We start from the raw sequence: 13014 nt of genomic DNA on the forward strand, positions 1-13014 counted from the left end.
GCAATCAAAAGAAGAGACGACTAATGAACAAGGCATCAGATAAATGGATTATTTTTAAAACTGGACTTAATCATTGGTGGAACAAAGCAAAAAGAGATAATGTTTGATGAAATTTCTCTAAAAAAATCTTGCTCTGTGGACAAACTCCAAAGAGCTGGGATGTGATACACTATCTCATAGACTGAAAACTGGCTGACAGACCATAAGCAAAGGGTAATGATGAGTGGCAATGTACTGAGTTGGAAGGGAAGTGTCCAGCTGTGTGCCAGAGGGATTAGTGTTAGTCACAGTTTTATTTAACATCTTTATTAATGAACTGGACTAAGGGATACACTGCATACTGAATCAATTCTTTGTTGAAACTAAATGTTGAAAAAAACACAGAAGACCAAAAAATGAGTATAAAGAAGCTAACAGAAGTGAGATACGTGGGCAGAAAATCCACAAACAAGATAGAGCATAGAGAACTACAAACAATTACTTCCAGGGAAAAATAACGCAAAATATGGATAGGTTCAGAGATAATGATGCCAACAAACTCTAGTCCAATGCCAGAAACTGAATTAGACATTGCAGAAGACAACAAAGAATATCCATGTACATTGGGGCTGAATTTTCACAGCAGTCATGAATGGGAAAGGTATAGGAGGGTAACAATGTAATTTTACTAATGAAACAACATAGAGTTATTAGTACTTTGAAAAAGGGGACAAAGGCTTTTGTGGTCCAGTTTAGAAGGTTTATTAATATTTTCAGCTGAGCCAAGAGGACGTAACACAATACATAAAGCTCAGCAACACAAAAGGGGGAATTTAGAATAAAGCAAAAATAAATTGAATGTCAAGATAAACATTCTCACAATGAAGTCTGCTAGGAATATTCTCCCCCCATACTTATAAAGGTTGTAACATTTGAGCAATTTACAATTGCTCCAATTTGAAGGAAACTTTCAAATATAAATTGTAAAGAATTTTTAATCTTGGCAAAGGATAAATAGAGAAACTCGAGAGATCTTTCTCAGTCATTGGCTTCAATCAGCGTCACATAAATCATCACCATAAAGCTGACAAAGCCTGCAGTGCATTTCAGCTTAGCACTAACCGCTCCTGAGCTGGGCTGAGAACTTTGCCTTTTGCACTTTCACAGCTGAGCCCCTTTATGGTGCCAGAAATGTATAAAATGGTACTAAGTGGGTGCAATGTACAGTAGTAGACACAAAAAAGGCACTGAAGTGTAAACAAGCACCTTCCACCACCCTGAAATTAATTTAATAAACCCCATTAAGTAGTGAAATAAACAAAAAAGCAGTGTTAGGAAAATATTTGTAACAAAAATTCTCGGCCTCCGCTGATGTCTCTCCAAGTGCAGAGGGCCCGCTGTGTCGGCTCCAGCGCTCCCCCTCACGCAGGCAGCGCTGCGGAGCCGCCGCGGATGCCCACCCGCCGCCGCGCTCCCCCAGGCCTCCCCCAGTGGAGAACGCGTGTTCACGGCCCACGGCTACTGCACCTGAGGGGTGAACCCGCCTGCTATCCAACACTGGAGAAGTAATAAATTTACTAGCTGGTAAATGACTTCTTGTTTGTATCACACGTTAACATAGGTTTTGTCTCGATAAGATTCCTGAGGTCCCTCAGGCAAAAGATAATGACTGATAAAGGGGTATTTATGGGAAATATGAAACAAAAAGGGAAATGAAAACTGTTTTTTTCAGTACAGCAGTATCACTGCAAATCATCAGGAGACAGAGGCAGGTTTATATGCCTCTAAATCACAAATACTTGTACAAAATCCTCTCATTTTGTGTCCGGTTTCCATCCTTGTTCCCCTCAACACGATTCCTGATCACTCCTCAAACGCAAGTGAGGAGACAGCCCCAGTGCAACCTCCACATACTTGAACTGCACACAGTCGTACACATATAATCCACCTTTTGCACAGGTATAGTTTTAAATCCTTATTGCTTAGTTTTATCCATCAGAAAGGTTTTAGCAATGACAACACTAAAACTTTTTGTTCCTACTGTGCTTGAGACCTTGAATATTCTTTCAGTGGCACTACAGACTACACTGCAATGAGCAATGCTGATGAAGGGGCAGGAGGTGAAGGGAATAACAGTGACAATTAGAAGAGAGTTTTGTCTTTAGTCAAAACCCCACTAAGGCAAAGATTTTCTTAAAAACAAAAAAACAAACAAAGAAACCCCAAACCAAAACCCCTTCCCAAGTCTCAGCTCTAAACAATTCCATAGTCTGTGTCATGCTTGAAATGAAATGCAGACTCAAAATACATGGACTCATCTCTATTCACTCGCTTTGCTTTCTTCACGAAGTTTTCACTGAATAACAGTCCCAAAATAGGCCAGTCCATCCTGGAATGCAACTTTTAAACAACCTGACCTCAGGAAGGGAGGTCTCAAGTACAGAGGCCATCTTGTTAAAGGAAGAAATTCCCAGCTGTGAGAATAAAGTGTTATTTATATAATAAATACTGCCATGTTGGGGAATTACGAAGTAGTAGTCCTATTTATGCAGAGCAGAATTTGTTTTCAACTGCACCTTTTCTTTCCAAACTAATTTCTCACAATGCAACCCATTATGACAGAAAGATCTGAAAAAGCTTTTTATATCCTACCAAATATATACAAGGATAATTAGTTCTCTTTTGTTATTCTTCTGTAAGGGTTTATTATTGTGGAGAAGCTTTTGCAAACTGAAAGAGGTTGGACTGCATTCTGAAGGCAGAGCTGTTCTTGGTTTTTATTGTCTAGAGATAATTGAACAGAAAAGTTCAGGAAAAAAGGTGAAAATATAATTCATTATGAACTCTACAGGAAGATCAGATTACCACATCTTAATTCTTTTTAGACCAGTATTTTATAATCACATTCCACAATATGTTAGGTCATGCAATATAGGTGAAGCTTCATACTAGATGGAAGCAACCGTCAATGCAAGTTTTATTTCCTAACATTATAAGCATTTCTACAAAATTTATAAATCACAAATTATGTAGTAAATATTCTCCCTATAATCTTTAGGTAGTTTGACAACCAGTGAAGAAATTCAGTGTTAAAGTCTCCAAAGAAGTTAATTCACTGTAAGTGATTGTTACATTATTTCCCTCAAACACTTCCCCAAAGTACCCTCTAATACTGACCAATTCTATTTTAAGAATTTTAGGGATCTGACTTCTTATATAATGAGCCTGCTGGGTTTCACTTTGTCATTGCTGTTACATTCCACACTTTTAGCTAATTTCCAGTTAGACTGGGAATTAAAGAGCCACTGGCTTGTGTCCATCATTGTTCCATTGTCTGGCTCTGCCTTTAAAATTCACATCTCGTGGAAGCTGGTGTAGTCAGTCAGGTGCAATTATTTTGCCCCCAATCTACCATCTGTGGCTTTTTGGGAGGTTTGAGTTGGAGTTTTTTGCCTCTGTTCCTTCTGCCTTACAGACATGAAGTTGGCTCTGCAGATGCTGGAAGAGTGTTATTCTTACTTCTAGTAACCTCTGCTTATATAAATTTAATTATAATACACGTTTTGAGGTAAGCCTCTTTGAAGACTTCTAAACCCATATTCTCACCCTTCCATGCCAGGATCTCAAAACATATATATGAACACGATAAAGGGCCAGACTGTGCCTGAAAGACGGAACAGTACATGGTGAAAGCTTCATTGTGTTTAGAAAATTAAAGTTGTTCTCTTCCAATTTGGGAGCACAAAGTCCAATGTCGTGCTCTGTTTTACAGTTTCTATGGCAGTTTCTGTGTAACAAATTCCTTAATTTCTTTGTATCTCTATCCCCCCTCTATAAAATGCAGTAACAGGACTTCACCTCAGAGAAGTTTAAGCACACATGTAAATCCTTCCAAGACCATATGCATTGTTCTTTAAGGTGTAGCTTTCAAAGGTACTAAGATGTCGAGAGGAAGTAACTCCGTAACAAAACCAATACATATTTAAAAACAAAAGGCTGTATGTTTTGCTCCACATCTTAGGTCTCATGTTTATCCCAAGTACCCTTAAAACAATTTTATTTCAAATGGGACATTTTTGTATCATCAATAGCCTTCAACAAACTAAATCAGGAAGTTAAAAAGGAAAATTTTTTTTAAGATTAGAGATTGCTGCTTTTTGAAGCATGCTAATAAAGAAAATTTCTAGAATGAATCACAGTTTGTCCACGTGTTAAGTTTCATAGCTGAATTATAAACCCTTTGGAATATTATGTCTGTCCTTGTTTCGGCTGGGATAGAGTTAATTTTCTTCCTAGCAGCTACTATAGTGCTGTGTTTTGGATTTAGTATGAGAATAATGTTGATAACACACTGATGTTCTAGTTGTTGCTAAGCAGTGCTTACACTGGTCAAGGACTTTTCAGCTTCCCCTGCTCTGCCAGGGGCACAAGAAGCTGGGAGGGGGCACAGCCAGGACAGCTGACCCCAACTGGCCAAAGGGCTATTCCATACCATATGGCATCATGCTCAGTATATAAACTGGGGGGAGTTGGCCGGGGGGCAGCGATTGCTGCTCGGGGACAGGCTGGGCATCAGTCAGCGGGTGGTGAGCAATTGCATTGTGCATCACTTCTTTTGTACATTCTTTTATAATTTTTTTTTTCTCTGCTTTCCTATTAAACTGTCTTTATCTCAACCCACGGGTTTTACTTTTTTTTCTCCAATTCTCTCCCCCATCCCACCGGGGGATGAGGGTGAGCAAGCGGCTGTGTGGTGCTTCGTCGCCAACTGGGGCTAAACCACGACAGTCCTTTTTGGCACCCAATGTGGGGCTCGAAGGATTGAGATAATGACAGATCTGACCAGAGCGTGTTAAAACAAATTTGTTATAAGCATTCATTATATATAGTTTAGTAGTCGCTAGTCATAATGTTGATTTATTTGCTCTCAGAGTTGTTGTGCTTGTTCTCAGTTGTGTTATGTAACACCTTACTCGCCATATATACTGTTTATCAGTATTTATGTGCTGGTTATCACCTCTGGGAGGTGGATTAAGGTTATCGCTTTGCTGTGTAACACTGGCTTATGGTATAACCAAATTGTTGGTCATGAGATCAATCTCTTATTTGTACTCAGCATTGCCATCACCTCTGTATTTCGGAAGCCATCTATCAGAAATTACTCATAATTACACTTTTTACTTTTTCTCCTCAGAGAGCCAACATATGGGGGAGACACCTTCCTCCATCTTCCCCTTCCTCTCCAGGCTAATTACAATAGCTCTTTAGAATTTTTAATAACCTTGGGATGTTTAAACCAGTATGGTCCTATTGCTACGTTTCCTGAAAGCGTGTCAGGTCTTGCTTAGGGTTAAACAACTATTTAAGAATACTGTGGTTACTCCAACCCCCAACGACAGGCACTGTGGCTACTCCACCCCTGGCGACAAGCACTGTGGCTACTCAAATGCCGTCAACAGGCATTGCGGCTATTCCAACCCCAGCGACAGGCACTGCAGCTGAACCAGAGAACCAACCCGTGGTGGTATCAGTTGCCCCCATACACAAGAAGAAATCTTGGAAGCGAAAGTCAGCTCATTTAGTAAGGGATGAAGAAGCTTCTCCTAAGAGGGAGCAGGAGGAAGAAGCATACTGCCCCGGCAGTGAGAAGGCAGACTACTCTAAAACAGGGCCATCATGAGAATAGGAGGAGGAAGAGGAAGAATTCCTTGCTTCCCCCCGAGGAAGAACTTGGCAGAAGGGTTCCTCCTCTTCCTTGGAGGGAGAGAAAGAACTCATAAAAGAGACGTTAACCACCCGATCTCTATCCCTGAGTGAGCTGAGACATATGCAAAAGGATTTCAGACGTCATCCAGGCGAACATATCATCACCTGGCTGCTCCGATGCTGGGATAATGAGGCCAGTAGCTGTAGCCTGCAATTAGAGGGTAAGGAAGCCAAGCAGCCGGGATCCCTTTCTAGGCAAGGGGGCATTGACAAAGTGATTGGAAAAGGGGCACAAGTCCTCAGCACCTGGAGGTAACTCCTGTCAGGTGTGAAGGAAAGATATCCCTTCAAGAAAGATGTTATATATCGCCCAGGCAAGTGGACCACCATGGAGAGAGGTATCCAGTACCTGAGGGAATTAGTCGTGCTGGAGGTGATTTATAGTGACCTGGACAACGAGCAGTTATCCAAAGATCCAGATGAAGTTAAGTGGACATGACACATGTGGCAGAAGTTTGTACGGAGTACACCATTGTCGTATGCCAACTCATTGGCAGTAATGACCTGGAAGGACGGGGAGAGACCAACGGCGGATGAACTGGCTGGCCAACTCCAGCAATATGAAGAAAGTCTTTCTTCCTCCCTCGTCTCAGCTGTGGAGAAACTGCCCTGGAAGGTCCAGCAACTCAAGGAGGATAGGTCCTACTCCCCACCTGTATGGACCAGCATCTATGGATCAGCATATAGAGGGTACACACCACAGGGCACCCTGTGGTTTCACCTGCATGACCACAGAGAGGACATGAGGAAGTGGGATGGAAAACCTGCCTTGACCCTAGAGGCACGGGTATGTGAGTTACAAGGAGAAAAAAAAAAAAAAATCACACAAGGGGGTTCTTCCAGGAAAATTGCTGTTCCAGTTTCCAGTGGACAGTTCCCCAGACAGAGCAGAAGGTCTGATCTTACCCTTGATTTTAATGAAGGAACTCTTGACTCATATATACAAGAAGTGGGTAACGAATACTATGACCAGGACTAGAGGGGCCCTGCCTCCAGCCCAGTGGAGGAAAGGGACAACCGGGTTTACTGGACTGTGTGGATTCGATGGCCTGGCACATCAGACCCACAGGAGTATAAGGCTCTAGTGGACACTGGTGCACAGTGTACCCTAATGCCATCAAGCCATATAGGGGCAGAACCCATCTGTATTTCTGGAGTGACAGGGGGATCCCAACAGCTAACTGTATTGGAAGCTGAAGTGAGCCTAACTGGGAATGAGTGGCAAAAGCACCCCATTGTGACTGGCCCGGAGGCTCCGGGCATCCTTGGCATAGACTACCTCAGGAGAGGGTATTTCAAGGACCCAAAAGGGTACTGGTGGGCTTTTGGTATAGCTGCCTTGGAGATGGAGGAAATTAAACAGCTGTCCACCTTGCCCAGTCTTTCAGAGGACCCTTCTGTTGTGGGGTTGCTGAGGGTCGAAGAACAACAGGTGCCAATCGCCACCACAACGGTGCACCAAAGGCAACAACGCACCAACCAAGACTCCCTGATTCCCATCCATAAACTGATTCGTCAACTGGAGAGCCAACGAGTGATTAGCAAGACTTGCTCACCCTTTAACAGTCCCATATGGCCAGTGCGAAAGTCTAATGGAGACCAGAGACTAACAGTAGACTACCGTGGCCTGAATGAAGTCATGATGCCACTGAGTGCTGCCGTGCCGGACATGCTAGAATTTCAGTATGAACTGGAGTCAAAGGCAGCCAAGTGGTATGCCACAACTGATATTGCTAATGCATTTTTCTCAATCCCTTTGGCAGCAGCATGCAGGCCACAGTTTGCTTTCACTTGGATAGGTGTCCAGCACACCTGGAATCGACTGCCCCGGGGTGGAAACACAGCCCTACCATTTGCCATGGACTGATCCAGACTGCACTGGAACAGGGTGAGGCTCTGGAACACCTGCAATATATTTATGACATCATCGTGTGGGGCAATACAGCAGAAGAAGTTTTTGAGAAAGGGAAGAAAATAGTCCAAATCCTCCTGAAAGCCAGTTTTGCCATAAAACAAAGTAAGGTCAAGGGACCTGCATGGGAGATCCAGTTTTGAGGAATAAAATGGCAAGATGGGCATCGTCAGACCCCGATGGATGTGATTAACAAAATAACAGCCATGTCTCCACAAACTAGCAAAAAGGAAACCCAAGCTTTCTTAGGCGTTGTGGGTTTTTGGAGAATGCATATTCCAAATTACAGTCTGATGGTCAGCCCTCTCTATCAAGTGACCTGGAAGAAGAACGATTTCAAATGGGGCCCTGAGCAACAACAAGCCTTTGAACAAATTAAACAGGAGACAGTTCATGCAGTAGCCCTTGGGCCAGTCCGGGCAGGGCAAGATGTAAAGAATGTGCTCTATACTGCAGCCAGGGAGAATGACCCTACCTGGAGCTTCTGGCAGAAAGCACCAGAGGAGACCGAAGGTCAATCCCTAGGGTTTTGGAGTCGGGGATACAGAGGATCCGAGGCCTGCTACACTCCAGCTGAAAAAGAGATATTAGCAGCATATGAAGGGGTTCAAGCTGCTTCGGAAGTGGTTGGTACGGAAGCACAGCTCCTCCTGGCACCCTGGCTGCTGGTACTGGGCTGGATGTTCAAAGGGAGGGTCCCCTCTACACATCATGCAACTGATGCTACACGGAGTAAGTGGGTCGCACTAATCACACAACGGGCTCGAATAGGAAACCCCAGTTGCCCAGGAATCTTGGAAGCGATCATAGACTGGCCAGAAGGCAAAGATTTCAGAATATTGCCAGAGGAGGAAGTGACATGTGCTAAAGAGGTCCCACTGTACAATAAACTATCAGAAAATGAGAAGCAATATGCCCTGTTCACTGATGGGTCCTGTCGTCTTGTGGGAAAGCATCAGAGGTGGAAGGCTGCTGTATGGAGTCCTATAGGACAAGTTGCGGAAACTGCTGAAGGAAAAGGGGAATCGAGTCACTTTGCAGAGGTGAAAACTATCCAGCTGGCTTTAGATATTGCTGAATGAGAAAAGTGGCCAGTGCTCTGTCTCTATACTGACTCATGGATGGTGGCAAATGCCCTGTGGGGGTGGTTGCAGCAATGGAAGCAGAGCAACTGGCAACACAGAGGCAAACTCATCTGGGCTGCCACATTGTGGCAAAATACTGTTGCCTGGGCAGAGAACCTGCTTGTAAAAGTACGTCACATAGATGCTCACATACCCAAGAGTCAGGCCATGGAAGAACATCAAAACAACCAGCAGGTGGATCAGGCTGCTCAGATTGAAGTGGCTCAGGTGGATCTGGACTGGCAACATAAGGGTGAATTATTTATAGCTTGGTGGGCCCATGACACCTCAGGCCATCAAGGAAGAGATGCAACATATAGATGGGCTCGTGATTGAGGGATGAACTTGACCATGGACACTATTGCACAGGTTATCCATGAATGTGAGACATGCGCTGCAATCAAACAAGCCAAGCGTCCTCTGTGGTATGGAGGACGATGGCTGGAATATATATATGGGGAGGCCTGGCAGATTGATTATATCACGCTCCCACAAACCCGCCAAGGCAAGTGCTATGTGCTTACAACAGTGGAAGCAACCACCGGATGGCTGGAAACATATCCTGTGCCCCATGCCACTGCCCGGAACACTATCCTGGGCCTTGAAAAGCAAGTCTTGTGGTGACATGTCCTATTAAACTGTCTTTATCTCAACCCATGGGTTTTACTTTTTTTTTCTCCCCGATTCTCTCCCCCATCCCACCGGGGAGGGGAGGAGGGTGAGCGAGCGGCTGTGTGGTGCTTAGTTGCCGACTGGGGTTAAACCACGACATGTCTGTAACAGAAATGTTTATACATCCTTAGCTACAGATGTGCAAGCAACAGCACTCTAATAAAGCACACAGATAAAGATTTACACTAGAAAAAGAGAAAATCCTTTACATTTCAAGTATAAATGATACATAATTTTGAGGCGTTGAGTATTTCCTATTATAGTAGAACCGCACATATGAAGCGCTGAACTCTATGTATTGTCATTGCTTTCAGTCTTTCAGTCCCTTCATTTATGCTGAAAAATTGCAAATCCTTTATGCACAGAGCATTGAAAATGTATAAATATTTTTAAAGAGGTTTCTTAGAAATTAAAAAGCTGTGGTCTTGAGATAGCCTGTGATGTGATCATAACTTGTGTCAATTATGAAGTCTCAGAGATTGAGGGTTTGTTTTAAGCAAACTGGGTTTTGTTCTTTTTTTTGTATTTTATGAAAACAGAAATTTCATGCAATGTTCTTGAAGGAAATATAAGATAGCAACTTTTAAAATTCAAATCTATTATTGTACTTATTCATACACAGGAGATACTGCTGGGTCCAACTGCTGTTAAAATATAGAAAAACACTCAGTCCATGCCTCCAGAATGGATGGAATAGTGTGCCAGTATCTAGTCACATTACTTATGCATATATATGCCCCCAAGCAAACACATTCACATCAATATTAGTTTCCTTGTCCCTCTTTCCCAATCCAGATCTAATTGCCTGTGTTGTAAAATAATTGCTTCTTACAAGCTTTTGGATTTCATTAACTACTTTCAAAGAAAAAATTGACTTGCAAGTTTGTTCATTGTTAAAGGACAGAATATAGACAATTCTAGTGACTTACTTTTTAAAATGAAAGCTGTGACTTTCAGGGAATTACATTATTCCAAGCAGTAAGACTGAGGTAGAGTCAAACATTGCAAAATGCCTTCAAGCATCACAAGAACTGGCAAAACTGTTTGAGATATTCACAAAAGCCAACTATAAGTGAAGCTAATCTTTCTGTTGCTCCCTCTAGAGTAAACGGGAGATGGACTCTTCCACGAAAGCCGCCAAATTAGGCTCCCAGTCTGAACTGGACAAACCAGGAACTTTTCTATAGACTGTTGAAAGTCAATTAACTCAGGTAGGTGACACTTAACCTTTGTGAAGGCCTGCACTAGCTTCAGTGCCAGCTTTATGTGTCTCAGTGCAGGAATCAGAAAGTTACCCCTAACCATGGAGGACCCAGTAGTAATGCAGAGCAAGCTACAGGGTCATGAAAGACACCTGGCACTGCAGAAATACAGGTTCTGACTCAAAGGATGAACATTGATGGTATCAGATTGAACAACTAACACCTAATTTTAACTATGATCCTGTTACATTAAGAGATTTCTCCTCCCTCAGTTAAACACAATTTCAAAAGTTTTGGTTTGTTTTTTTTTTAAATTAAAAACACCTTTGTGCTTCAGTCCAAAACACTGGACCAAATTGGTTTGGGAAGGAGCAGATGGAGAATAAATAACAGAATGGCAAAGTGAGTATAAACCTCATCACATCTTGGGCAAGTGGCCATGCTATGAGTTTTAAAGCTGTAGACACACTCCATTGCTAATAAATTAGGATATTGAAAAAGGATTTGGACTTCTACTCTATTGGTAACTTTTTTTCCTTATAACAAGGAAGCTCTTTCACCAAAACATTTTGTAACTTCAACTTCAGTGGTGAACTTGGAGGAAGAGATGCTTCAGTCTCCTGCTGACTTACCTCTTGAACTCCCTGGTAAACTACCAACAAGACAGCCAGTTCGTACCAACAGTAAAATTTGGAATTAGTATCAGAAAGAAAACAGCAATGCTGGTGCAACAAAGGCTTAACCTTGTTGCAAAAAACTTTGGTCAAAAGAGAGTGGAAAATTCTAACAAATTCTAACAATTAGAAAAAAAATTCTAACAATTTTTCTGGCAAGACAAGTTGTTGACATAGCTGTTATCCTGCTCATCCAACTCAAACTGTGTATGCTTTCTTCAAAATATAAAAGTTGTTAATCACTCGATACAGTGCTGCCCAAATATCCTGTCTACAAAGATTCTTCATGTGCTGAGAAATCTTCTAGTGAACTTTACACAGATGATTGGTTAGGCATTCCTGGCTTACTAGGCAACCTTTCTGGATTTTGAGCACAATACCTTTATATCAGTGTCCATCTGACGTAAACGTGATAAAATTCAGGAAACATTAAAAGGAAAAAAAAAAAGGCAGTGAATTCACATTGACTTTTTTCAGTCATAATAATTAAAATATACAACAGTATGGTCATCAGCTCACAGCAATGACCAGATGGAGCTGGCAACAGGAGATGATTATGTGGAAACAACACTCAAAGTTGATTAGAAATATATTCTTTAAAAGTCTCTTAATTGTTATAGTGGAACAGAGAATACAAAATACAAAACTGATGACCCAAAGCAATAACACAGCATCTCCCAATGAGCTCAATACACTTGCCAACTGATATCCCCAAGAAGAAAATACTACGCTATACAGTTTCTCCTTATTTACAGGTAACTGGCAATTCAAAAACATTCAAGACTGGCAGAAGCAGGAAAGAATAATACTTCAGTTAATTCCACATTCATACTGTAATTAAAAAGGATAAAGCCATTTTAAGTGAACTATGATAACTTCAGCTTGGCATGAATGATATCCTTGAAGAGTCAAAAGAGTAATTAATAAAAAGCAACTTACTTATTCCATGCTTGTCTAAGATTTTTAGGGCTGTACTGTGTAAACCGTTCTGTAAAAAAAAGAAGAGGCACATTCAATTATTTACACTAAAACCAGCATTTTCTTTCAAATATATCTATCTACTGTCAATTTTCATCATTTCATCATTTCTATGTAACTACTGCAGCTCAAGTCCCAAGACAGGGAAAGAAAACCAGCATAGAAGGAATTGCCACACAAAGAGGGAGGGAAAAAAAAAAAACACAAAACAAAACCAAAAATACCCCCCAACCCCCCAACTTGTTAAAAAAAACCAAACAAACCAAAACAAACTATTATGACATAAAGCTCATTTACTGTGGTATCACCAGAAATGGAAATTTTTACAATTATTTCTAAAGTAGTATTTGGCTGCTAGGGGAAAAAAAGAAGCTGGAAATCTAAAATTTTTTTTTCTTCATTACAAATACGATTCTCTGTGATCTCACTGTCCTGTTTTTATGCTTCTCAGAAGGTGTAAGAGTAAGTGTGGGTCTGTGTGACACACAGGGACACACAAAACATGATGGCCACGTAAGAGTTCATTTTCTACAGAACACATAAATAATGAGTAGAAGTAACAAGTACAATGACAGCTTATTTACTCAAACATTAAGTTCTTAAGTTCATATATAAGTACTTTCCCTCTCATATCCAAGAAGACGCTTGCTCTGCAATAGGACTCTAGTTGGCAGAGGAAGATGCTATGAAATCTGCTGCAGAAGTGA

The 13014-nt window shown here is 41.6% G+C and overlaps 1 protein-coding gene across 4 annotated transcripts in view; it reads right to left on the reverse strand.

The window, feature by feature from the left end:
- The window catches only part of CDK14 (cyclin dependent kinase 14), a 354521-nt gene that overhangs the window by 108927 nt on the left and 232580 nt on the right, over nt 1–13014 (reverse strand). For all 4 annotated transcript variants that reach the window (XR_012041197.1, XM_072854293.1, XM_072854295.1 and 1 more), the window contains exon 12: nt 12269–12317. Coding sequence is in view for 3 of the 4 variants with exons in the window: in XM_072854293.1 (XP_072710394.1) it covers nt 12269–12317 (49 nt within the window). In the remaining variant the exon portion in view is untranslated. The remainder of the gene's footprint in view (nt 1–12268; nt 12318–13014) is intronic.

The sequence above is a fragment of the Ciconia boyciana genome, chromosome 2 (assembly GCF_034638445.1).
Source record: "Ciconia boyciana chromosome 2, ASM3463844v1, whole genome shotgun sequence".
NCBI lineage: Eukaryota > Metazoa > Chordata > Aves > Ciconiiformes > Ciconiidae > Ciconia > Ciconia boyciana.